The 24,449-nt window shown below is 46.3% G+C and overlaps 2 protein-coding genes across 17 annotated transcripts in view; one reads left to right on the forward strand and one right to left on the reverse strand.

Annotated features, from left to right (window-relative positions):
• Positions 1–13,017, forward strand: part of CTBP2 (C-terminal binding protein 2) — a 173,416-nt gene extending 160,399 nt beyond the window's left edge. For all 13 annotated transcript variants that reach the window (XM_055246067.2, XM_055246027.2, XM_055246029.2 and 10 more), the window contains 6 exons: positions 2,818–3,024; positions 6,284–6,498; positions 6,964–7,094; positions 7,619–7,746; positions 8,123–8,240; positions 11,438–13,017. In XM_055246067.2, the coding sequence (XP_055102042.1) occupies positions 2,818–3,024; positions 6,284–6,498; positions 6,964–7,094; positions 7,619–7,746; positions 8,123–8,240; positions 11,438–11,618 (980 nt within the window). In that variant the 3' untranslated portion in view covers positions 11,619–13,017. The remainder of the gene's footprint in view (positions 1–2,817; positions 3,025–6,283; positions 6,499–6,963; positions 7,095–7,618; positions 7,747–8,122; positions 8,241–11,437) is intronic.
• A 1,700-nt stretch (positions 13,018–14,717) lies between these two features.
• The window catches only part of ZRANB1 (zinc finger RANBP2-type containing 1), a 70,467-nt gene continuing 60,735 nt past the window's right edge, over positions 14,718–24,449 (reverse strand). For all 4 annotated transcript variants that reach the window (XM_055246086.2, XM_063616969.1, XM_063616980.1 and 1 more), the window contains 4 exons: positions 19,325–19,445; positions 17,866–17,995; positions 17,482–17,711; positions 14,718–16,388 (listed from right to left, as the gene is read on the reverse strand). In XM_055246086.2, coding sequence (XP_055102061.1) covers positions 16,170–16,388; positions 17,482–17,711; positions 17,866–17,995; positions 19,325–19,445 — 700 coding nt within the window. In that variant the 3' untranslated portion in view covers positions 14,718–16,169. The remainder of the gene's footprint in view (positions 16,389–17,481; positions 17,712–17,865; positions 17,996–19,324; positions 19,446–24,449) is intronic.

The raw sequence follows: 24,449 nt of genomic DNA on the forward strand, positions 1-24,449 counted from the left end.
GGATTTTCATTGATCCTGGTCCCATCTGATAAGGACACTTGGAAGACATCTGCGGGGCCCTTTTGAAGGGCCCTTTTCGAGTGTAGACTCTGTCCAGACGTCCTTTGTCTCCGAGTGCATTCGCCACATCATGCGGTCAGCGGGCCTTTTGTGCTGAGGGCTGGGAGCGGCAGGTGGCTGCAGGCAGGCCCTCTCCTGATGAAAGAGGGTCCCTGGCAGGCCCAGGAAACAGGGCCCTCCGTGTTGCACGAGGCAGCGCACTAGGCCTCTGGTGACGCCTTCTGGGATCACAAGGCTCTGAGATGTCAGCCCTGGAATGATGGGCGAGAGTCAGCACTTCATGGCAAGAGCAGGGCGAGGCTGGAGGAAGCTGCTCACCTGCACTTCTCCCCACCAGCCAGGAAGACACGAGGGGAAGACCTCGAGAGGGCCCTACACCCCTCCCCACCCCCGCCGCCTCTGGCAAGCTGTTTTATGTGGTTTCTGTGCCAGTGGCAGTCATGGAGGGATCAAAGCAGGATGGCATTGACCGTGAGAGAAAAGCAGCTTGCCTTTTTGGGGCCGTTTTCCGGGCTCCATGGACACTGGGAGGCCCAGCCTGCGAGTGTCAGAGCCACCCATGGTGTGGCGCTTGAAGGATCAGCTTGACTCATCCAGAAGGGAGGCTGCATCCACGGAGCGATATAGGACAGCTAAGAAGATGCTCCCTCCGAGAGGGTGGTGAGGTTATGGAGGTTCCTGGCAGTGGCGCCGCTGCGGTCCGGGTGGGAAGGTTCCTCCATCCCAGGCAGTGGCCACAGCTCTTCCTCCTGCACCCTCTCCCCGTCCTGAAACTCTGCACTCCGGGGAGCACTGGAACCAAGGAGCTGAATGTCCAAGTTCGGTGAGAAGACTGACCGGATGTCCTGCCTCAGCCTGCCTTTTTGTGCCACGCCCACCCGGGTGCCTTTACACACGTGGCCTTGTGGAGTCTCTCAGCCAGCATCAGCTCATCTCCTAGGAGGAGCTGCTGCTGCTCACGCCAGGCAGCGTGGCCGAGCCAGCCCCGGCAGCAGCACGGAGCCAGTGTCCTTGAGGGTGATTCTGCTGCGGGGCCTCCCTGCTGGGCTTTAGCCCGCCCGAGGAATGAAAATTGTCCCAGCCGCCAAAGATTTTCTTGAACCTCTGGCATTGGCCTCAGTCTGTCTGACTCTAATAATAACATGGCATGTGATCAAGGCCCAGCTTCTCTGCTGAGCTATTTCAAATGAACGAGGCCTGTTTCCTGCAAGATTCTTGGCATCCAGCTCGTGGGAAAGTTGGTCGGCCTCAGTCACAGTCAACCACACTGTTCCCTTGGCAAGTGTCTGTGGCCCAGAGGAGCCCTCAGTGGCCACGTTGGGTGGGTGGGTGACCCGCTCACGGTGGCTTCACCTTCTCTGAGCTGTGTGTCCTGCTGAGGGGGTCACTCTCAAGGCCCTAGACCTAGGGGTGGCCCTTGTGGGGAGACAGCCACGCCGCTGTCTAGAAAGTGGGTTTGCGGCACCCACCGGTCTTGTTTCCTGTCCAGTAGAGCTGAAGAAGCTGCCTTGGTGATTGCCGTCCCCACCCCAATCTTCAGGACTTAAGATAGAGGAATCCTGGGTGGATAGTCCTCTAAAGGAATAGAGGGCCTTAAAGGTGGCCCTGTCCCAGTGCCTTGGGCACCCCTTGCTGGGAGAGGCACTCCTAGGGGGTCCCAAACCTGCGATTAGGAAGGAACCTTTTCACTTGGGCTGACATGGTGCCCAGATAACCACACCCCTTCTCAGAGAGTCAACTGGGAGCCACAGACTGGCTGCTGAGCCCACCTTCTGGAGCCCCACCCCTGGCTCGGCCCCTCTGGTCTCTGCTGCAAGCAGGCGTCCGGATCTCCACCTGTCGGGTGTAGGGAGGGGCCGTTCCCAGCCTGGCCCTCTGCCTGCTTGCACCCCTGTTGTATCTGGCAGTCATTCATTCTTCCCCAGACGCCCTCTGGCTGAGGAGGGTTAATGGCAGGGCCCTTTCTGCCTATGACTTGGGTTAACCCTCCACGCCACAGCTGCCTCGTGCTGGGAGATACTTGACCCTGGTCTCTGCAGCTCGTGTGGGGCCAGAGGGCTCATCCCAAGCCACCCTCGGCCCTGACCTGAAGGCTGCTCCACGGGGCAGGGAGGGCATCCTGTCTGCTCGGAGTTCTTCCCACCAGAGCAGGGTGCTCAGCACAGGACCACAGGGCGACTGTGCACACGCTTCGGACATCAGTTCCGTTCCCGGGGCCAGCCCTCGCATCCGTGTGGGGGTGGAGGTGTTTTTTTGAAACCAGTATGTTTGAAACGTATGTTTTTTTGCATCAAACTGTTAGCATACCTTAAAACCAAAAGCCATTCTTTGTCACCCCTGCCAGCTCCATGAGGGAGACCCTGAGGGGTTTGAGCCTGAGTGGGGTCCACCTGGAGGAGTCTGGTCTTAGGCCCACTGACTTCCTGCCACTCCGGGTCCTTTCTTGGGACTCAGCGCAAGCCCAGGAGGAAGCCAGTCAGGCCCAAAATCAGCCATAGGAGTTGGACTGGTCGTGAGCCACGTCCTGGAGCAAAAGTCCTCCTTGGGAGGGAGGGGTGGATGTTGGGGCTAGAGCCTCCCAAGCATCAGAGCCGGAGGGCCCACCGCCCCCGTGCCCAGCCCCGAGTCTGCTGGACGATAAGGTGGGCCTCCCCCGGTGCCAACAACCCTGTCTCAGGAGGGCGGGCTGGCAGCCCCGGGGCTTCCCCACTGATCTTGAGGTTTTCTCATCTCTGGCCTTGGCCTCGTCCCTTTCAGGAATTGCTGTGTGCAACATCCCGTCCGCAGCCGTGGAGGAGACAGCGGACTCCACCATCTGCCACATCCTCAATCTGTACCGGAGGAACACGTGGCTGTACCAGGCACTGCGGGAAGGCACACGGGTTCAGAGCGTGGAGCAGATCCGCGAGGTGGCCTCGGGAGCGGCCCGCATCCGTGGGGAGACGCTGGGCCTCATCGGCTTTGGTACGTGCCACCCTCTGCGCCAACCCCCAACCCCTCCGACACTGGGGCTGGTGTAGCGGGGACCCCTCGGGAAAGGCAACCCCAGCGTGCTGTTGAGGAGCCAGGGCAGGCAGGGCCAGCACCCTCCCCGTGTGGCGCACGGGGTAGGAGATCCGAGTCAACACCCATCAGGGAACTCACCCTAGAGGCAGGATCTGGGCTGGTTCTGGAAGAATGCGTGTCCACTGCTGTCTGCGGTGTCTGGCAGGACAGCGTTCTCTGCTATGGAGCAGCAGGCAAGGCACTGTGCGCACTAAATTTCCCTGGGCAGGGGTGAAGGGCAGAGGCTGTATGGAGGTGTGTCGTAGAGAAGCAGCCAGGCTTGGGGCTCGCGTAGGGGCTGGCGGTTCAGTGGAGACCCGGGTTATGGGCACGGCCTCACTCCTGAAGGCCTTCAAATGCCAGGTTCCAAGCTGATGGTCAGGCCATCAGCTTGGAAGGCTCTCCTGAGAGAGGGGCAGGAAAAGGAGACGTGAGGAGAGGCCCAGGAGGGTCTCCAGCAGGGTGGTGGGGGACCAGTGCCAAGAAGAAGGTGATGGTAAGCAGCCTGATTCCACGGGGGCTCGAGGAGGTCCCCATCCTGCTCACCATCAGGGTCTGCACCGCACCCAGGAGACCTCGGCCCGTTGCCACTGAATCTCAACCCCACCGCTTACCAGCTCTGTGGCCTTGTGGGAATTACCTGAGCTTTTTGCCTCAATTTCCCAACCTGTAAGTAGATATTTGGTGGGATACATGGTATCTGCCTTTTGGGACTCCAAGAAGGCACATGTGCACACGGGGCCAGTAATGTTCTGGCCTCCGGGAGACTTGCAGCTGCTGCTCAGCCCTTGCGTGGAGCTCCACGCCTCCCAGGACGAAGCCCCCGTGCGCCTCTCCCAACAAGCCCCGCTGTGGACCTGGGGTGCCACTTGAACAAGAGAGAAGTTGCTGGACGCTTCCAGGAGTGCACATCTTTCTGTCCCCACTACAGGCTATGATCTCCTGGGTCTGGCCTTGCCCGACCTGGGGTCTGAGTTTAAGTGCCGGGTGCTGGGGATCTTTTAAAAGGCCCCACCGTGTTTTGACTTTGTTAGAAAGCAAATGTGGTGTGTGAACACCAGGCTCCCTCTGTCCAGGCCCCACTGGGTCTCATGGCTCAGAGATGCAGCTTCAACTCCATCTCTGAAGCCCCTCCTGGGGCCTCGGTGGTCTCTGACCAGGCTGCAGAGCCTGGGGGTGGTCGAGCACCCTGGGTGCACGGTGGGGCCTCCCTGGGGAAGTGCTTGTTTCAGGGGCTTCTGACTCCAGCCGTCATGGGACTTCTTCTCGGGGTCGTTCCTGTAGCTGTGCCCTTGTCATTCAACTTTAAAAACCCTCGATGTATAGAGGTCAGTTCAGCCCCCTGCCGCCGCCCTGTTTTCTCAAGACTGTACACTAACCACTGCCACCACCACCCTGGATCCTCAGCACAGGGACTGTCATGGTCTCCTTGTTCCCTTTCCAGGTGTCTCTGCAGCCTTCAGGACTGTCGCTGCCGCAGCTATCCTGGGCTAAGAGCTTTTGCTGGCCTCGGGTTCCACTGAGCAAGAGTCCCCCAGGCCCAGGGGGCTCAGTGCAGCAGGCGGGGTGGGACGGTGCTGCCGAGAGAGGGCAGCCTGGGGCTAGGGGCATGGACAGAAACTGAAGGAAAGGCAGCCTGTGGGAGCTGTGCTTTTAAATAGGCAGCCTGGGGGGCCGGGGGGCGCTGTGACGGGGGAGCAGGTCTCTTCGGTAGGGACTGGGTTTTGATTAAATCAGTAGCAGGATTAAGTCATTGGGTCATCAGAAAATCTTATGGATAAAGTTCAAGGGGTTTGTGAACTTGTAAAAAAAAAAAAAAAAAAAAAAAAAAATAGCAGTCGGCACGGTTCAAATCTGGGCTTGGTGCTCTGGGCTGCTTTTCCACAGGCCCTCCAGGCCCTGGATCTGCAGAGTGTGAGCCCCACTGATTGAAGCATGTTCGTGCACAGACGCCATGAGGGGGATGGAGGCTGCAGGAACAGAGGCAGGCAGGTGGGGGTCCTGTGGAGTGTGAGCTCCCAGCAGTTGCAGGCTGGGGTCCTCAGTCTCATGTTGCCAGTGCGTCGGAGAGCCATCTCTCCGTCCCTGCCACCGTCCAGTACTGCCTGCTATAAGGGGTGACACTGATGAGGAGAGGCGTGATGGTTCATGCCTTGCTATGCTAGTTGCCCTGCAGCTGTCCCTGATCAGACTGGCCTTATTCAACGTTTGTTCTAAACTGCGGCAGTTGTCCTAGCCAGGCCGTCAGTTAGATGGAGCTGCTGCAGCATTGAGGTACCCCTGGAACACGGGCCGTCTGCTCGGAAATGCGCATCTTTGTCTTTCTCCCGCCTGTATCTTGGAGCCATGGCTTTAAAGATTCCTTCCGTGATCTCCAAGAGAACCAGTAGAGCATCAACACTAACCATTTTGTTTTCAAAATGCTGAAAACTGCTCTGGGAAGCTGGAGGTGCTATCGAGGGGACCCCATGGGTTTATGAAATGACAGCCGTCGGGGAGTGGGAGACACCTCCTCATCCTGTGACATAGCCGGCGGGAGGCCCAGGCTGCATACTTGCAGATGGGCGCGAGGCCCCACCAGTGGGACAGGTCCAGGCCTGATGTTCATGTGCCCTGCCTCCCGCCCAGAACACAGTAGCACGTGGCCAGTCTGCACTCGGGCCAGCCTGCAGGGAGCCATTGTGCTCATGTCACCCTTCGCAGGAGCGAGCCCGGTGATGAGGAGGCAGGACATCACTCCCTGTTACATTGAGAGCAAGTTTTTCAAACACAAAGCTCATGTTAAGAAGCCTGCAGTGCACACAAGAAGTGGGGAGAGGAGTGGGAACAGAGGACACGGGTGCTGATGGGAGGGGCATGTGGGCTTCTCAGAACACTCGAGTTGTGTTTGAAAATGTCCATAACAAGGAAGAGTTGTTTTGTTTTGCTTTTAACAAAAACCCTGCTGTAGCCAGTATAAGCAGCAAGCACTGTGGTCCTCAGCTGTCCTACATCGGCCATGGTGGCCCCTTACGGGCAGTGCTCACCTCAGGCCTCACTAAGCTTTGGGCACACGGTTTCTCCAGCAGCAGCTACCAGCGGGGATGGCAAGCCCGGACTCAGCTCAGAAGCAATGGAGGTGGCAGCGCTGGGGCGCGGGCTGTGGCCTCACTCACCTGGATGCTCTGTTTCTGTACAGGTCGCACGGGGCAGGCGGTTGCAGTTCGAGCCAAGGCCTTTGGATTCAGCGTCATATTTTATGACCCCTACTTGCAGGATGGGATCGAGCGGTCCCTGGGCGTGCAGAGGGTCTACACCCTGCAGGATTTGCTGTATCAGAGCGACTGCGTCTCCTTGCACTGCAATCTCAACGAACATAACCACCACCTCATCAATGACTTTACCATAAAGCAGGTAATTTGAAAATAGATGCCATGGAAGCTTCTGTCGAAAGGTGGTAGCACTTGTTTGTGGCACAAGAGGGACACGGAGGGCAAGGGAGATGGTTTCTGGATACACTGTTGGGCAGGGAAGAGGCCCTGCAACAAACCAGTGACAAGCCAGGTGAAGCCCCTTCCTAAGCAGAGGAGGACAGGCGCTAGCCAGGACTCAGCTTCAGAAGCTTCCCAGAGCCTTCAAAGAGGCCAGCGCTCGGCACAGTCCAGCCTTTCCACTGTGTCGCTTCCTCTCAGGATCAGCAGCAACGGCCCTGGCTCCCAGCCGCCACCAAAACTTCCCACTCCCTTCCCTCAAACTGCAGCACACACATTAAACCACCAGACCAACAAAACTAGCTTGCAGCTTTCTTCTTTAAACCTTAGTACAAGAGTCTTCCACCATGCCAGTGTGCCTGTAACCGGCTTTTCTTTCCTTCCGCAGATGAGGCAGGGAGCATTCCTTGTGAACGCAGCCCGTGGTGGCCTGGTGGACGAGAAAGCCTTAGCACAAGCCCTCAAGGAGGGCAGGATACGAGGGGCAGCCCTCGACGTGCATGAGTCGGAACCCTTCAGGTGCGTGTTGCCCCAGCCGCCTACCAGTAGCCCACAGGGCCCAACTCCACACCTGACCCCCACGCTTTGAACTCGAGGCCCTTTTCCCAAACAGGTCCCTGGGCAGGAAACTCCAGAGATGACATTTACAGTCTCTCTGTTCTAAGGATTGTGCTGAATTCTAATTGTAAAAGGGCTGGAAGGTTCCCAGAGGTCATCAGTGAAAGGAGAGGCATAAAATTGGTGGGGGTGTGGTGGTGGTTCTGGTCTTTAGACAGACAGGCATCATCTCTGCCCTGGATTAGTGCAGGACAAGCCTTCAATAGAATTGGGCTTTTTCATCTACCCATTATCCTGTTCTTACACAATTTTGATAATTACATTCAAAAATTCCCAGCCTTCATAAAATATCATCACAGATGTTCCTGTATCCACGCTGTCTGTGTAGCTACTTTTCTACATGGCCAAGAGCTTCCTCGTGCTGAGGAGGGCAGGGAGCGTATGCAACATTTCCCGCTTACTCTGCTTTTTCTACATTTTTCTAGCTTTGCTCAGGGTCCGTTGAAAGATGCCCCAAATCTCATCTGCACTCCTCACACTGCCTGGTACAGTGAGCAGGCGTCACTGGAGATGAGGGAGGCAGCTGCCACCGAGATCCGCCGAGCCATCACAGGTGAGCCCCTCCGTGCCTCTGGCCTGCCAAGGGCAGCCTCAGCTCCACAGCACAGCTGGCTCCCATCCTGCTGGCTACAGGCGGCTCTCGACAGGTAGAATTCACTTTTAGCATCAAATTTATATGAGTTGGGCCCTGTGTATTTATGTAAGCCCTGAACTAAATTTCACAAAGGGAACCATTCCCTTTAGCCCCAGACATTATAAACTCAGGGCAGACAGAGGCTGAAGGTCCGTGTTGAAGAGCTCAAGCACTTGGGCCTTTGGATGTTCTACATTTTTATAAATGCTTATTTCCCCACATAAGCAGCTACAGGTGTAATGTTGAACTGTGATTTGTAAAAATAATATGATTAATTTTAATCATCTTACCCTAGGTCGCATCCCAGAAAGCTTAAGAAATTGTGTGAACAAGGAATTCTTTGTCACATCAGCGCCTTGGTCAGTAATAGACCAACAAGCAATTCATCCTGAGCTCAATGGTGCCACATACAGGTGAGAAGAGGAACTGACTTTGTCTCAGCCTGTGAGCACCACGCCCCGGGGCCAGGGAGAGAAGCCCAAACTCGGGGGCAGCTTACCTCCCACAGATGCTAAGGCAGGGTCAGAACAATCGGCCTTCTCAGCAGGAACTGTGTACACTGCCCCCATTTCTTCCAATGCCTAATTTCATGGAACAAACAAGCTCCTATTTTAAAAGGGGGTGTGTTCGGTCAGATGTGATTGACCACAGGTGCTACGAACTGCCTGTCATTCTAAAGCCATCTGAAAACCAAAAGTCTTCCCAGCCACGTGTGGTGGTGCACACCTGTAATCTCAGCTGCTAGGGAGGCTGAGGTGGGAGAGGTGCTTGAACCTGGGAGGTGGAGATTGCAGTGAGCCGAGATCACCCACTGCACTCCAGCCTAGGCCACAGAGACAACGCCGCCACCCCCTCGACCCCACCCCACCACCAAACAAAAGTGGGGGGCTTCTCAAAGAGAAAGGTATATGTAGATAAGATGTTCAAGTGCAAAGGCCTGTGAGCAAGTTCATTTTCTAATTTGAATCTTATGTCCACGGAAGGCATCCTGTAGTTTGGGTCAGCTGAGAAACTGGAGCCATGTTTGGGAACGGAGAGTGGGGTAAAGACAGGAGCCCTCACAGGGAAAAGTGGTTTCTTTTGTGTTATTTTCCATGCACGAATCGGTTTTCTCCTACCCCGCACCCCCATTATTGCTGGCTTCCCAGGAAAATCAGTAGCCCCCTCATGCATAAATGAATGAAGTTGCAGCCTTGAATCTTTTTTTTTTTTTTTTTTGAGACGGAGTCTTGCTCTGTCGCCCAGGCTGGAGTGCAGTGGCGCAATCTCGGCTCACTGCAAGCTCCGCCTCCCGGGTTCACGCCATTCTCCTGCCTCAGCCTCTCCGAGTAGCTGGGACTACAGGCGCCCGCCACTACGCCCGGCTAATTTTTTTGTATTTTTAGTAGAGACGGGGTTTCACCGTGGTCTCGATCTCCTGACCTCGTGATCCGCCCGCCTCGGCCTCCCAAAGTGCTGGGATTACAAGCGTGAGCCACCGCGCCCGGCGCAGCCTTGAATCTTAAGAAAAATTTTGCATACTCTAAACCAGGGTTTCTAGCTCTTGGCAATAGATACATCTGGGGCCAGATCATTCTCTTCATTCTTTTGTAGGAGGCCTGTCCCGTCTTGTGCATTGTAGGACGTTTAGCAGCATCCCTGGCCTCTACCCACAGGATGCTAGTAGCACCTCCCACTCCCACTCATGATGATTGAAAACATCTCCAGCCACATGTCCCCTGCTGTAGCCATAGTGACGACCAGGGTGCATTTAGTTTGTGTAATGAAGGCTCCAACACTCTTGAAGAAGCTATGCCGGTGCTTGCAGGTCATGTGGCTGTCTTCACATTTCCTCCAGTCCCGTCCTTTTGGCCCTCAGAAGTATTTTGAGCCCATCACAGCACCAGATTCCCCTGTTGGGTGGAGTTGGGGGCCCACCTCTTCATGTCTCCATTGTTATTTATTCTTCACGTAAGCCGGGGCTCTTAGGCCCCCTAGAACGTTGTGTGTGCACTGAGGAAGGGACTGGAAGGAACCCTAATGACCAGAGTCCTTCTGAAGGTCTTGGTGACAGGATGGCAGGCCAGGAGCTGGGGGTGGGGTGGCTACCATAGTGAGACGCCTCCTCCTCTACCTGGATGGTAAGTCTGTGTGAATACACTGAGTCCCACTTTGCCTGAGGACCGTATGTTCTGTGGTTGGCGAATGCAGTGTGTCCTCACACAGCACTTCGTGCTTGCAATATAAAACCAGCCCAAGCCTGGGCGTTCCAAGGAAGGCGAGCCCCCAGCCAACAGCCAGCAAGCATACCGCTTCCCATCTCAGGCCATGGGAGTATATAGCCAACCAGCCTAGAAAGCTTATTGAGTTCTGGCTGCCATAATTGAGTAGCATAGACTGGGTGGCTTGTAAAGAAATGCCTTGCTCGCAGTTCTGGGGGCTGGAAGTCTGAGATGAGGCTGCCAGCATGGTCAGGTTCTGGTGAGGGCCAGGCAGCAGACCGTCAGCTTCTTCCCGCATCCTCATATGGCAGAAAGAGGGCCAGAGCACTAACTAGACTGCCTTCTGTAAGGGCACTAATCCCATTCACGACCCAGTCACTTCCCAAGGGCTCTACCTCTTAAGGTCATCACCTTCAAGGTGTGGGATTTGAACTGGAATTAGGGGGATGGAGGGAGACAAACATTGAGTCCCTAAGAGTCCACTGTACTCTGTTGGGAAATCATTTTATCAGTCAGAAGTAACTGGTGAACAGTTGGGAGTCCATTTTGTACAAAGTGTGTTTTTTAAACAGTATAATGTATCCACATTCATAAATAGTATGGGCTAATATCTTCTTGTTATCTAAAAGCTACAAAATTAGTGGCCCTGTGTTTGGATTGGACTAGTTTTGTTTTTATGAATGAGTTGCCAGTGTTTTATATAAAAATTGAGACTTCTCCTTGCTTTGGGGATAGGGAAGATAAACTATCCCATAAAAATTGTTAGCCAGGGCCAGGCGTGGTGGCTCACGCCTGTAATCCCAGCACTTTGGGAGGCTGAGGCGGGCGGATCACGAGGTCAGGAGATTGAGACCATCCTGGCCAACATGGTGAAACCTTGTCTCTACTAAAAATACAAAAATTAGCCGCACACCTGTAGTCCCAGCTACGCGGGAGGCTGAGGCAGGAGAATCACTTTAACCCAGGAGGCAGAGGTTGCAGTGAGCTGAGATTGCTCACGCCACTGCACTCCAGCATGGCGACAGAGCAAGACTCCGTCTCAAAAAAAAAAAAAAAAAAAAAAAAAACTGTTAGGCATGGTGTCTCGCCTGTACTCCCAGGACTCTGGAAGGCCTATGGTGGGGGATCACTTGAGCTCAAGAGTTTGAGACCAGCCTGGGCAGCCTGGCAAAACCCAATCTCCACAAAAAAAATACATAAACTAGCCAGGCGTGGTGGCTTATGCCTGTGATCGCCACTACTTGGGTGTCTGAGGTGGGATCACTTGAGCCCAGAAGGTCGGTCAAGGTGAGCTGTGTTCATGTCACTGAGCTCCTGTCTCTTGTGAAAAGGCCAGAAGTAGGAAAAGAGCCAAGAGCTTGGCAACTCTGCCCTGAACTTACAAGGCCCTATTTCTATGTGTTCCTTAGATATCCGCCAGGCATCGTGGGTGTGGCTCCAGGAGGACTTCCTGCAGCCATGGAAGGGATCATCCCTGGAGGCATCCCAGTGACTCACAACCTCCCGACAGTGGCACATCCTTCCCAAGCGCCCTCTCCCAACCAGCCCACAAAACACGGGGACAATCGAGAGCACCCCAACGAGCAATAGCAGAGAATGCCGGAAGGTAATCACTCAGATACACTTGGGACCAAGAGACAGTGAAAAATAGATGAACTAAGAGAAAAAGAATCGGATGGTCTTTGTAACTGATTCTGGACATATGCATCATTGATGTTGCAGTGTTAAAACTACAAGAGCTAGAAAACTGAAGATGTTGTCTGCTTACGGAAGCGCTGAAAGACTAGGATGTGATTTATTAACGACCAACTTCTGTTATTGTGTGTTAAGTTTTTCATCTGTGCATCAAATCACAAAAAGAATAAATAGAGCTTTTTCCTTTATCAGTCCCTTGGGCACAGCAGGTCCTGAACACCCTGCTCTACAATGTTGCATCAAGTTCAAACAACAAAATAAAAAATATTAAGAGGAAATCCCCATCCTGTGACTTGAGTCCCTTAAGTCTACAGGGGCTGGTGACCTCTTTTTTGCTAATAGGAAAATCACATTACTACAAAATGGGGAGAAAACTGTTTGCCTGTGGTAGACACCTGCACGCATAGGATTGAAGACAGTACAGGCTCCTGTACAGAGAAGCGTCTCTCACATCTGAACTGCATACTGAGCGGGCAAGTTGGTTGTAAGTTCAGTAAAACCCTCTGATGATGCAAAAAAAAAAAAAAAAAAGTATTAAGTTTCACAAGCTGTTTGTACTCAAATATATTTTCTCAGTTTCAGATCCTCTGCTATTTTATTGAGTGGAAAGTCTTGAGCTAAAAGGGTTCAAGAAGAATAATGTTGCATTTCCTTATGTCTCAGGAAACACTTTTTATGGTAACTTGTCAGATTGTCTATGAACAAACCCACTTTTTTAGACATTGATAAAGTCTTCTTTTCTTCACGTGATATTTTATACAAGAACACTTCAGATGTATTAGATGTGACTGATTTTAACAAATCCTATTAGATTTGTATCAACTAGTTACATGTTCTATTCATAGTCTTTTGTGAATCATTGCCTTTTTGTTTAAAAAGATGGCCTATTTTGAGCCTTTGTATAGGTACATTCCTGTTTTTGTGACAAAAGAAAAACTTTAAAATTGTCCCAAACAGAAAAATAATGGCTATCAGAAGTATGTTTTGTTTTAGTGTGAGTTACCGTTACTGTATTTGTTTATTGTAAAGGTGGACATTTAGCGTTCAGTGCAGTTTTCAATAAAAAGTAATTAAAATTTGTTAAGTTCTGAAATTCAAGTACATCTCACTAATGTAAAAGTTCTCTACTTGAGATGTTTAAGGCAACTGCATTGTCAATTAGCCAATTTCCAACTCTTGTTACTACAGGGTTCTATCTATCTGCCTATTCCATAACCAGACTCAAGACCGCTGACAGTTACCTCGTGATAACAAAGTTTAATTGAAAAATTAAAACCTCACACAAGTCCATCATTATCAAGTCATGCCATCCTTAAGATGTAATGGTGGGTTAGTGCTAAGTCAATTCAAGAAAAAACAAATTGCTCAACTTTTAGAGTTCTGATTTTAATTTACCCCAAAGCAAAATGACCTGGACCTGGTTCAAGGGAGGGAAGTGAACCTTGAAACTGTTTTGCCAGTAACCTAACAAACAAAATGATATTTACAAAGAAGTGTTGCAAAATATGACTGAGTGAAGAACTTGATTTAATGGATCTTCTTTTTAAATAGAATTAAACCTTTATACTAAGTATTTGCAAGTGCCAATTAAAAGTCCAACGATTCCAGGTATCAAACTCCCTCTGAGCTCTTCCTTATACTTCCCTTCCCATTAAAACAAAACAGCAAAAATCATGGTGTCTTAAAGCCTTTGGCTTGCCTGGCCTTGTCTGCTCACTCATTTTAAGGTGGTGTCCCCCCATCCCAACTCTACCATAAAAGTGTCCATTAACACAAAAGTTCACATGGAGAGAGACAGCGCTCATAGTTACTGACCTATCACCCCAGGGAACAAAAAGGTAGTTTAACGTCTTCGTAACCACTCATCAAAGAGGCAATGAAATAATATGCGTGAAAAGGAGGCCAAGCGCACACAGAATATCTTACCTTCACATATGTGAAGAAGTCTGGGACACGATGAACCTAAGAATCAAAAACATAAAAAGGCAGGTCTGAATCCATGGTCCACCTGCGTTTTAATTAGATCTTGGTTGCCCAAACAAAAATTTATATATATATATATATATATATATATATACATATATATATATATATATATATACATATATATATATATATATATGTATAAATTTGACTCCAAGGAAGAACAAATCAAAACGATTGCTCTAGAAAAAGAACCATCAAGTCCACAGGGTGAAGGGATGACTTACTATCCAGAGTCAAATCATTTATGTCTGTCACCTAGCCACGTATAATCTTTGAAAAAGGACTATATTCTATCTTGGGACAATAATTATGGCTGTTTAATAGTTCAAGAGCATAATCTATAGCACTGATTTACCAAAAATTTTGGCCTTTAACAGCCAGTCTATGAAAACCACTTAGAGCCCCATTCCTGTCTGTAGCCTAGGAAATGGAACCATCTTTAATTCTTTCCCACAGGGAAGAATGCTGCACCTATCACACTATGTGGTCAGGGTCACTGATAATAAATAAATAAATAGAGCGCTCAGGAGAAACAACACTCACCAGACCACAACACACAGTAGAAGCTAAGTACTGAGCATGTACTCTGGACAACGCTGGCTGCAATGCAGACTGCAATGGCTACATGCTTTTCCCTCTAATAATTCTCTTTGGCTTTTTCAATTGGGAGGGCAGATTTTACTTAATAGGCAACTAGAACAGGATCTCTGCCCACTAAAAAATTATCCCTATACATAGAGAAAAGTTACTACAGATGCTAAGTAGTCAGAATGCTAACATTTTCTACAAACTTAATTATTGGCCAAAATGAAAGCAAACAGCCAGTTTTTAACACATTCACCACTTGAAACAGCAGCATTTACATTATATCAAAGATTCATTTCTACAGAATCGTACTACAAAAATCATTTTTTCCTGCAAGATTTAGCATGCCGCAAAAATGATCTTTTCATCCTGGGAACACCTTTTTACTGAGTTTTCAGGAGGAAAGAACTAAAGACATGACAGTTTTGTGGGTATTTTTCTATTTTTAGTATTCTGGCAGTAAATTTGAGGTTGTACACATTTCATTATCAACTAAACAAAACAAGAAGCAAGCAAATACTTTAAGGTTTTCACAGCCTTTTTCATCACAGGGAAGGAAAAAAAATACACGTGTGTGTGTGTGTGTGTGTGTGTCGTCTTTCCAAATTCCTGGCCACATCAATAGTCTAGAAAGTGCTTATCAGGACACCAAATATTCTGTGTTCCTGAGATAGGTCTGAAATTTTTACCCAGCATTGAATGTATACCTGAAGTGGTCAAATAATACTTCTTATAAAAAAGTTTTTCTACCTAAGATTATAGTTTTAACTTTAAATAAGAATGGCCACAATTAACCAACATGCAAAAATTCTCAGACTAAACGCTGAGAAATTCTTCATACAATGCATTTGCCACCTTATCGCATTTTTAAAATCTTTATTCTGTAGTGAATTGGTATTCCCAATCTGCCTAAGCAAAGGCATGCCCTTCTAACAAGATTTGCTTAGAGCAGAGGTGATAGAAGGAAGAATCCAAAGACCCTCTGGCATGGCAATCTGGGAGCAGCACATTGTTGACGGAGTCCAAGTGAGCACATTTCATGCAATTCATTTAGTGACAAGTGGGCTTGCTCCCTTTTCATCCAGGAAAAAAACTACTCACAGACCACTGCCCAGAATCTGGAATAAAAACCCTCATTTTAAGGTATTCTTCCCAACAAATAAATATCTAAATATCGAAAGGGGGCATAACAGAAAACTTAAAGACAGAATAACCAAAACCAAAACCCTCTTCAAAACAAGTAAGCAATGTCTATATTTAGTTCACTCAAACATTCTTAGCTTTTCTTGCAGTTTGTTCCTAAAAGATTTGATTTGATTGGGCACAATAGGAACTAAATTATTAATAAAATAAAAGCTTATTTTTATGTTTTGCTGTGGATAATCTGTACAAAACGTTTTCAGATCTGAGACTTAGATGGATCCTTTAAGGTGAAAGTAGAATGCCAGGTTCTACTGAAATAATATCTTAAAGGAACAAAGAGCCATTTGCCATGTGCTTTTTCTAAGTGCCCATGCTGGAAAAAATTTTCTCAATAATATGAAGATGCTGGTACAACTTTTCCTATTAAACAATTTCTTACACAACCACATGCGTTACATTTATAGACAGATTTACAATTTGAAAGGAAAAAAAGTTCTGTCTTAATAAAATTAGTTTTTTTACAAACTGTAGTCCAACTAAAGTTCTCTGTCCCCTCACGCAGCAGAGGCATTATCTCCATAAGGTGTGTGTGGTCCAGGAAAACACTTCCCCGAGCAGATCCTGCCAGATTTGGTTCATTCCACGATGTCGACTCTGCTTGGAGCACCACACTAACTTTAGAGTCATTACAGATCTGATGCCTTGGTCTTCTGCTGTTTGATTTTTTTTTTTTCATTCATCTTCATCATCCTCATCTTCCTCTCCATCAGACAGGGATGTACACGGCCGGATCTGTCGGTAGCGGTCAAGCCATTTTTCTACCATCTGAGTGACCAGGGGGTGATTTCGCCGCCGAGAGCTCTTCTGCATGGCAACCAGAACTCCCCCCTCCGTCACACAGCAGTCCAGCCACTCCCTGAGCAGTTTTTCTTGCTGTTCCTCATTACCTAGCTTTGGGAGGAATATGAAGACAGAGGGAAAATCACACAACAGATCAGAGACTTGGTAGGAATGTGACATGGAAACCTACAGCTGGTATGCTAACTCATGAAAAGGCCAAAGCAATCAACTTTTCACATGGTTTTGACCTCTTGGAAGCTTTGTGATTAAAGTCCAGTTTGCTCTGGTTAAATTTAAAAAGACATCAATGGGAAATTTCTCAGAAAAAACTAAAGAGAAGAGCACACTAGAGGGTAATTTGTTAGATAAAATAACAAAAAACAAATGTCCTAATAAACTGATCCTGGCAAGCCACAGCTTCAAACACATGACAAGGTAAGTTTACTTAGTCAATTATGTACAAGCTGAAATTATACAAGTTACGGTCTATGAACTTTTTTTCTTCATGTTGTGATTATAAACGTTTTATAATTACTAGTATATTAAATAAAAGACCAATACTTTTATAAGAATACTGGCTTTCTGAAAGAGCGTTGTTTTTGTACCTTCTCACCACCTCCCCTGTCTGGTCTACACCACCCTTTCATTCCCCTTCATCTACAATACCTGGTGTTCCTGCTCCTGCCATGCACCAAAGCCCAAATGTTCCTCTTCTGGGCAAACTGGCCATTGGCTTACCACGTTATCCAGAGTAAAACCCAAAGCTTTAAAAAGCCTTCAATGAACTCCACCCCATCCCTATCCTCTCTGACCTCTTCTCCCTTCCTCCCTCCCCCTGCCACCTACCCTCTCTCTTTCCCTGTTGCTTCCCCTCTTAAACCACACTGGCCTTGCAATTCTTAGAACTCTGCTTTCAGATAAAAACTCACTTCTCATTCCCTAAAATGCCATATTTAAATCACAAGCCTCATCTTTACTTTTTCTTCTTAAAACCCATCACCACCTTAAGTTCCCTGATGTGTCCCCATACAGCAGTTTTGAAAAGGTAAATTTCAAAGTATAGCTGGTATCTTCAGCAATTACTACAATCACATTCAGAAATTAAGTGATAGTGCAGATAAAACCACACCTGAAAGGCACTTCAGGCTGTTTCTGGTACAAGGTCACTACTAGAAATAGTTCATAAGAGAAACACGCTGCTTACCTCCTGAGCAGAAAGGAAGTGCACATGGAGTAGCTTCCTTTCACTGTCAACCAGAGGCAAAAATGTGATGGTGACATCATCATCGGTATTGAGATTAGCACCAGCACCTCGGTTGCCATAGCCATCATTTTCCATAGCAACCAAAGCAGAGAAGTGGCCCCTCGTATACCCCAGAGCAATCGGACTTTTCCAACAAAAACTCTGTTCCCACAACAAAGGCAGATAAACACCTGGAAAGAGAGGGAAGAAAGTCCCAACAATCACAGGAAGAAAGAGCCACTCCCTCACTGCACTTGTTCACATTCCCCTGTCCACTGCTCCTTCCTGACATCTGAGCCATTCCGTTCAAAGAAACTCGTAAAATGCTCCTGAATAATGGCTTACCTTGAAACCGAGTATATCCTAAAGTTTCTCCCCGGAAACTCTTGTAATATTTTACTCCATAAACTATAATTGGTCGTCTAAGAATATGTGCCAGTACAAAAATGTGCGTCTGCTCCAAGCTTGCTCCAGGCTGTACAAAACAAAACAAAAGCTTAAAACATTTATTACCACTCCTGGAAAACTGATGTGTAAAAACCAATACTACCTCCCCTTCAGTATACTATCGCAGTTGGTTTTTAAGAAAGAAAAAACTGTCAAAGCAGCATTTGATTCCTCAAATAATAAATCCAATAAAACTGTAAAAGAAATCTACAAAGGCTACATGCAAATATCATTTACCATCCAAACTCACAAATTATATAGATGTGCATACATATTTTGAAATATCCCTCACTACCCAACCTCACTACTAAGTAATCTCCAACCTCAGGAACCAGAGATTCAGATAGCTAAGGATGCTTTATTATCACATTCTCGTTAAGTTACTGTGAAAGCACTACCTACAACAAAGTCCTCCTGAAATAAAAAAGTGAGCCTGTTTCATGCAAATGTAAATGGCAGTATCACCTAACTCGTGAATACTAATATTAAATGGGTCCATCATCGAGCTACAATGCATGGTGTGAGATACATGTCTCATGTAAATCAACCACTATGAATCCTGCCCAAATTGCCCAAAGATCGGGTACCTCCTTCTCTAAGTTCAAATGAACCATAGTGCTTTCTGGAAAAAAAAGGAGTAGTTGTATATATATTTGTGCTTTACAGTTTGGTATACTGAAGTGCCTCACAAAATAAAGCATGAAACCAAGAGTCTAAGGGACAACCCTACACACTTCTGTGTCACAAGCAGCCTTCATGTTAGCAAACTTGGAAAAATTCATTCCCACATTAATCAGAAATCATTCCTATTGATGGTAATTAGTTCAGAGTAAGCTAAACTACCCTTTTCCTTTGCCTACATGACACAGGTATTGCCTCACCACAGGGAGCATTATCCAGACTGACAACTGGTTCCTCGGGGCCTGACAGATCAGCAACAGCAATGCAAGTACCTACACCAGTTCAGTAATCGTAAGTGTCCCCAGAGACAGAACAGAGCTCACCTGGATAAGTACCATAGGCATCAAGCCTATGCTGCAGGAATGGAGAGCAATCCCAAGACTATCTAGTGTATGTAACCATCATAGCACAGCTTTCACTTTTTGATGGTTTTTAATCATTCGATATAAAAACACATATTACTCTCCCTGTTATGCAGTGAGGACTCGCTATGGTCATCTATACTTGCTATGCTATTTATTTGATACATAGCAGTGATCACTAGAAACGAAGTCGACTGATACCAAGCATTCTTTTCTTTGACCACACTGCCCCCAACATGGTTTGCTCAAATAAATCAATTTAGACTACATGCTTACTTTTCTCATAGAAGCAACAAGACTTGAAGCATCCTCACCTGACTAGCAAGAGAGAGTATAAATGCCCAATCTTCTTGCCACTGTTCTTCTCTCAAGGAAAAATGTAAACCAAAGCTCTGAGAATACCATGATTCCCAATCTTTCCAGCGTGTGTAAAACCTAAAAAAGCAGGATAGTAAAAAAATAAATAAATAAATAAGTCTTCTATAAATAAAACATTTAAAGTTCTGATCATTTTTATTTAATGCAGTCTTTAAGCAGTTTGTGAAACAATTAATAATTTTATTTTGCCTGGTTGGTAATGTATTTTTCAAATGAAAAATGCCTCCCTCTTCCACTAGCAGATACCTTGTAACATCCTTTAACATCTGTAGCCAGAATTTGATTTACCAACAACCAAATTTTCAAACTTCAAACGCTAATGATGAGACTGGTTATTTTCCACTGTCTACAATTAGTTTACAAAAAAAAAAAAGTCATCTGAAATGCTGTATACAAAGACACTACATTTCTCTATCAATGTATAGTACACCACCTACTTGATCACTTGTATAAACAACAGATGGGAAATATTCCGTGTGTTCATAGTATCATCTCCCTGAGATTTCTTTCCATAAATAATTTCTCTCTGATGATCACCTAATAGTTCAAAAGCAACCAAAAAGAAACCCACTGCAACGACAGAAAACATTCTTTCTTTATGCTTAACACTGAATTACTGAAAACAACATCGATTCTTTGTCTGTCAAATATAAAAATTCAGAAATAATTATGCTCAAAATTATGGTTCACTGTCTTATAAAAACAAGCCAACTAAGACCTCTAAAATGCAGACAGACATTTAATCTGTTTATAACATCACATTTATCTTCTATAAATCTGAATTCTAGGTAAAAGAAACAAAAGACAAATCTGTTCCTGTTGTTAAAAAGTTTCAGCATATTAAAGTTAAACGTGAACACATGTGGTAGCTCACACCTGTAATTCTAGCACTTTGGGAAGCTGGAGGAGGAGGACTGCCTGAGGTCCAGAATTCAAAACAACCTGGCCAACATAGTGAGACCCCGGCTATATTGGGGGGAAAAAAAATAAAGTTAAATGGATGGTGTCACAAGTAACTTTACAGTAATTTAACGAAGGGCTCCTTAGAAAGTAAATTAATATATTTTCTAAAGAAATTAAAATATAATGTTCCAGACGTTTAACTCAGTTTAAAACATTTTTCATACTCCAAGTAACTGAGGATGTTTAATCATAATTCCAAATGTTTTAAAATTAAAATATGTATATTCCTCTTTTATAATCGCTAAGATACACAGAAATGTGTCTTGAAAATTTTGGCAACAGTGATGAAATACATTGTTTTGAAAAGTTCAAGGAGAAATATCAAACAGAGAAATTGTTAATACTGAAAGTTATATGCAGTTAGAAATATCTTGGTGCCTAAAATCACTTTATAAATAAGACAGCTAAGTCAGCCAGAAATTCAATGGTGATTGCACTCAAAACTCTTCAAAGACCACTGAAGAAGGGAGTTCAATAAAATATACTTTAAAACTAAACATGTTAAAATGTTCATCCTCACCACCCCAAGACATAAACTCTGAAACTACCAGAGTCTCCGTAAGAACAGACAAGCAAACCAAATCCAGCAATATATGACCAAATGGTACAGGAATACCAGTTTGGTTTAACATTCAAAACTCAATTCCATGTTCATGGATTGGAAGGCTCAATATTGTCAAGGTGGCAATACCACCATCACCCCAATTAATCTACAGATTCAATGCAATCCCAATCATAATCCCAGCTGTCTTTTTTACAAAAATCGATAAGCTGTATCCTAAAATGTATATGGAAATCCAAAGGACTCAAAAGAGTCAAAACAATGTTGAAAAAGAAATACAAAGTCAAATGACTTACACTCCTGATTTCAAAATGTATTACAAAGATATGATCATCCAGACAGTCTGGTACTGACATAAGGATAGCCCAGTGGAAAAATAAATCAACAGAAAAATATTGAGAGTCCAGAAACAAACCCTTACTTTTATGGTCAACTAATTTTCGACAAAATCGCCAAGGCAACAGAATGTAGAAAGGGTTTTTTTCAATTAAAGGTATGGAAACAACTGGGTATCCACATGCAAAAAGGTGAATTTAGGACACCTCACACTTTAAACAAAAATGACCTCAAAATGTAAAACAAAAATGACCTAAATGTAAAAGTTAAAACTATAAACTTCTTCTACGAAAACACAGGAATAAATCTTTGTGACCTTGGGCTAGACAAAAATCTCTTCAGATACCAAAGCAAAAGCATGAGCAATAACAGAAAAACACTGATAAACTGAACTTGATCAGATTAAAGACTCGTGATTTCAAAAGACACTGCTAATGAAGTGAAAAGACAAGCCACGGAATAGAAAAAATTATCTGCAAAGCAGATATCCAATAAGGGACCTGATACAAACAACATCTGCAAATCAGTATTAAGACAACCTATTTAAAAATGAGCAAAAGACGTGGAAAGATACTAAACCAAAGAAGATACAGGAATGAGCAATAAGCACATGAAAAGATGCTCAGTATCATCACTTAAATAGGGAAATACAAATCAAAATCACAAGGAGCCCATGTGCCTGCAATCCCAGCTAATTGGAAGGCTGAGGCTAGAAGATCACCTGAGCCCAGGAGTTCAAGACCTAGAACATTTTTCGTTGCTATCAGCAATGTATGAAGATTCCAATTTCCTCAAATTCTCAACAACACTGTTATCGTTTGTGGTTATGGCCATTTCTGTGCATGTGAAGTAGTTATCTGATTGTGTTTTTGTTTTCAGACAGGGTCTCATCATGTTGCCCAGGCTGGTCTTGAACTCCTGAGCTCAAGCAATCCTCCAGCCTCAGCTTCCCACAGCGCTGGAATTACAGGCCTGAGCCACAAGGCCCGGAAGATAATTCTTCATAACAAAAACAGTCACTTTAGCATTAGGAGATACACCTAATGCTAAATGACGAGTTAATGGGTGCAGCACACCAACATGGCACATGGATACATATGTAACAAACCTGCACATTGTGCACATGTACCCTAAAACTTAAAGTATAATAATAATAAAAAATTTGGAAAAAAAAAACAAAACAGTCACTTTAGGAGGCCGAGGTGGGAGTCTGAGACCAGCCTGGGCAACACAGTGAAACCCCGTCTCTACAAAAAAAAATACAAAAAAAAAAAAAAAAAATTAGCTGGGAATGGTAGCATGTGCCTGTAGTCCCAGCTACTTGGGAGGCTGAGGTGGGAGAACTGCTTGAGCCCACAAGGTATAGGTTGCAGTGAGCCAAGATCGTACCACTGCACTCCAGTCCAGGCAACAGAGCAAGATCCTGTCTCCAAAAAGAAAAAAAGGAATAATTCTAAAAGACTTATATTGATTTTTTTCCCCAATTTACATTAAACGCCTCCACCTGCCCCTTGGGAAATTGGGTTGGCATGTCACTAAAAGGCCAAGTACAATATATTCAGACTTGAGAACCTGAGTCAGCTAAAATCACGGGTATCCAAGAGAACAGCACAGCTAGCTACAAACACAAATAGCCTATCTTGAAGTGATGGGTGGAGGGGTTCAAATAAAAGAAAATTGCTTTCTCAGTTCTTACTATGTATCTTATATGACTTAAGAAAACATCTCATTCCAGCTGATTTCAAGTAAGTGCGAAAGGCACCTCAGCAAAGAGCATCTTAAAAAGGAGACTACACAAGCTACATGCTGGCTCCTCCTCTCCTGGCCTAGAAAACCCACGGCTGCTCACTCACTCTCACTCTACTCTCTACTGGTCACATGACAGGCCCAGTGGACAAACCTAACGCAACTCAACACAAGAACTATGTAAGGGTCCTTAAGCCTAGTGTATCTGATCTCCCAAATCCATGGCAACACCACTTACTATCTAACCACTAATTTTCATCCCAACCCACCCCCCAATACTGTAAGGATGTCTGTGTGATCACTGTAATCAATGCAGCTTCCTATGCCTGAACCGTAAACCATCAGGCAAAGCTCCCCAGTGGCAGGGACTGGAGGAGGTAATGCCAAACCATGCTGTTCTGGGACACCTGTCCATATGCCAGCCCTAGGTGCTCACTCCTGAAGCATCCTTTAAGAGTCAGGACTATGGACTAAAAGTTCTGCTGCAACAACTCTGGCCAGTGGCTGTAAACAAACAGCCTAGTTCCTTCTCACCCTAGTAGCCACTCCTATCTAGCCTATTTACTACATCAGACTGTATTTCTCCCCGCAAGCATCTTTTTTTTTTTTTTTTTTTCCTTAGCAGGGTCTCACTCTGTCACCTAGGCTGGAGTGCAGTGGCAGGATCTTGGCTCAGTGCAGCCTCAACCTTCCAGGCTCAAACGATCCTTCCACCTCAGCCTCCTAGGTAGCTGGAACTATACAGGCACACACTACCACGCCTGGCTAAATTTTGTATTTTTTGGTAGAGACAGGGTTTCGCTATGTTGCCAAGGCTTGTCTTGAACTCCTAGGCTCAAGAGATCTGCCCGCAATCTCCCTATCTCTATGCTAGACTTCTGGGACCTCAAATGACTTGCAACCATCTGAGAATTCCAGTCCCCATACAAACATTAGTGACAACTCACTCATAAGATCACCCATAGCCAGCTCTGAGGAACAGGTGGGCATAAACCCCAAAGCAATTCTTACTCACTACAAATGTCTTTAAAAAAAAAAAGGCCAGGTGCAGTAGCTCATGCCTGTAATCTCAGCACTTTGGGAGGCTAAGGCAGAAGAAATGCTCGAGTCCAGGAGTTCAAGACCAGCCTGGGCAATATAGTGAGGACCTCATCTCTACAGAAAAATTTTAAAATTAGCCACATGTGGTGGCACACTCCTATAGTCCCAGCTACTCATAGGAGGCTGAGGTGGAAGGATCACCTGAGCCCAAGGAAGCAAAGGATGCAGTGGGCCACTCCAGCCTGGGTGACAGAGCAAGACCCTTTCTCGAAAAACAAACAACAACAAAAACCCTCACCACTAAAAAAAAGACACCACTTCTAAAATCCACGATGTACTTTTGGCTTTTCAACAGATCAGGAAATTACCACCAAAGAAAAGGCCAGGCACAGTGGCTCAACACCTGTAATCCT

Source organism: Symphalangus syndactylus, chromosome 2 (assembly GCF_028878055.3).
Source record: "Symphalangus syndactylus isolate Jambi chromosome 2, NHGRI_mSymSyn1-v2.1_pri, whole genome shotgun sequence".
In the NCBI taxonomy this organism is placed as follows: Eukaryota; Metazoa; Chordata; class Mammalia; order Primates; family Hylobatidae; genus Symphalangus; species Symphalangus syndactylus.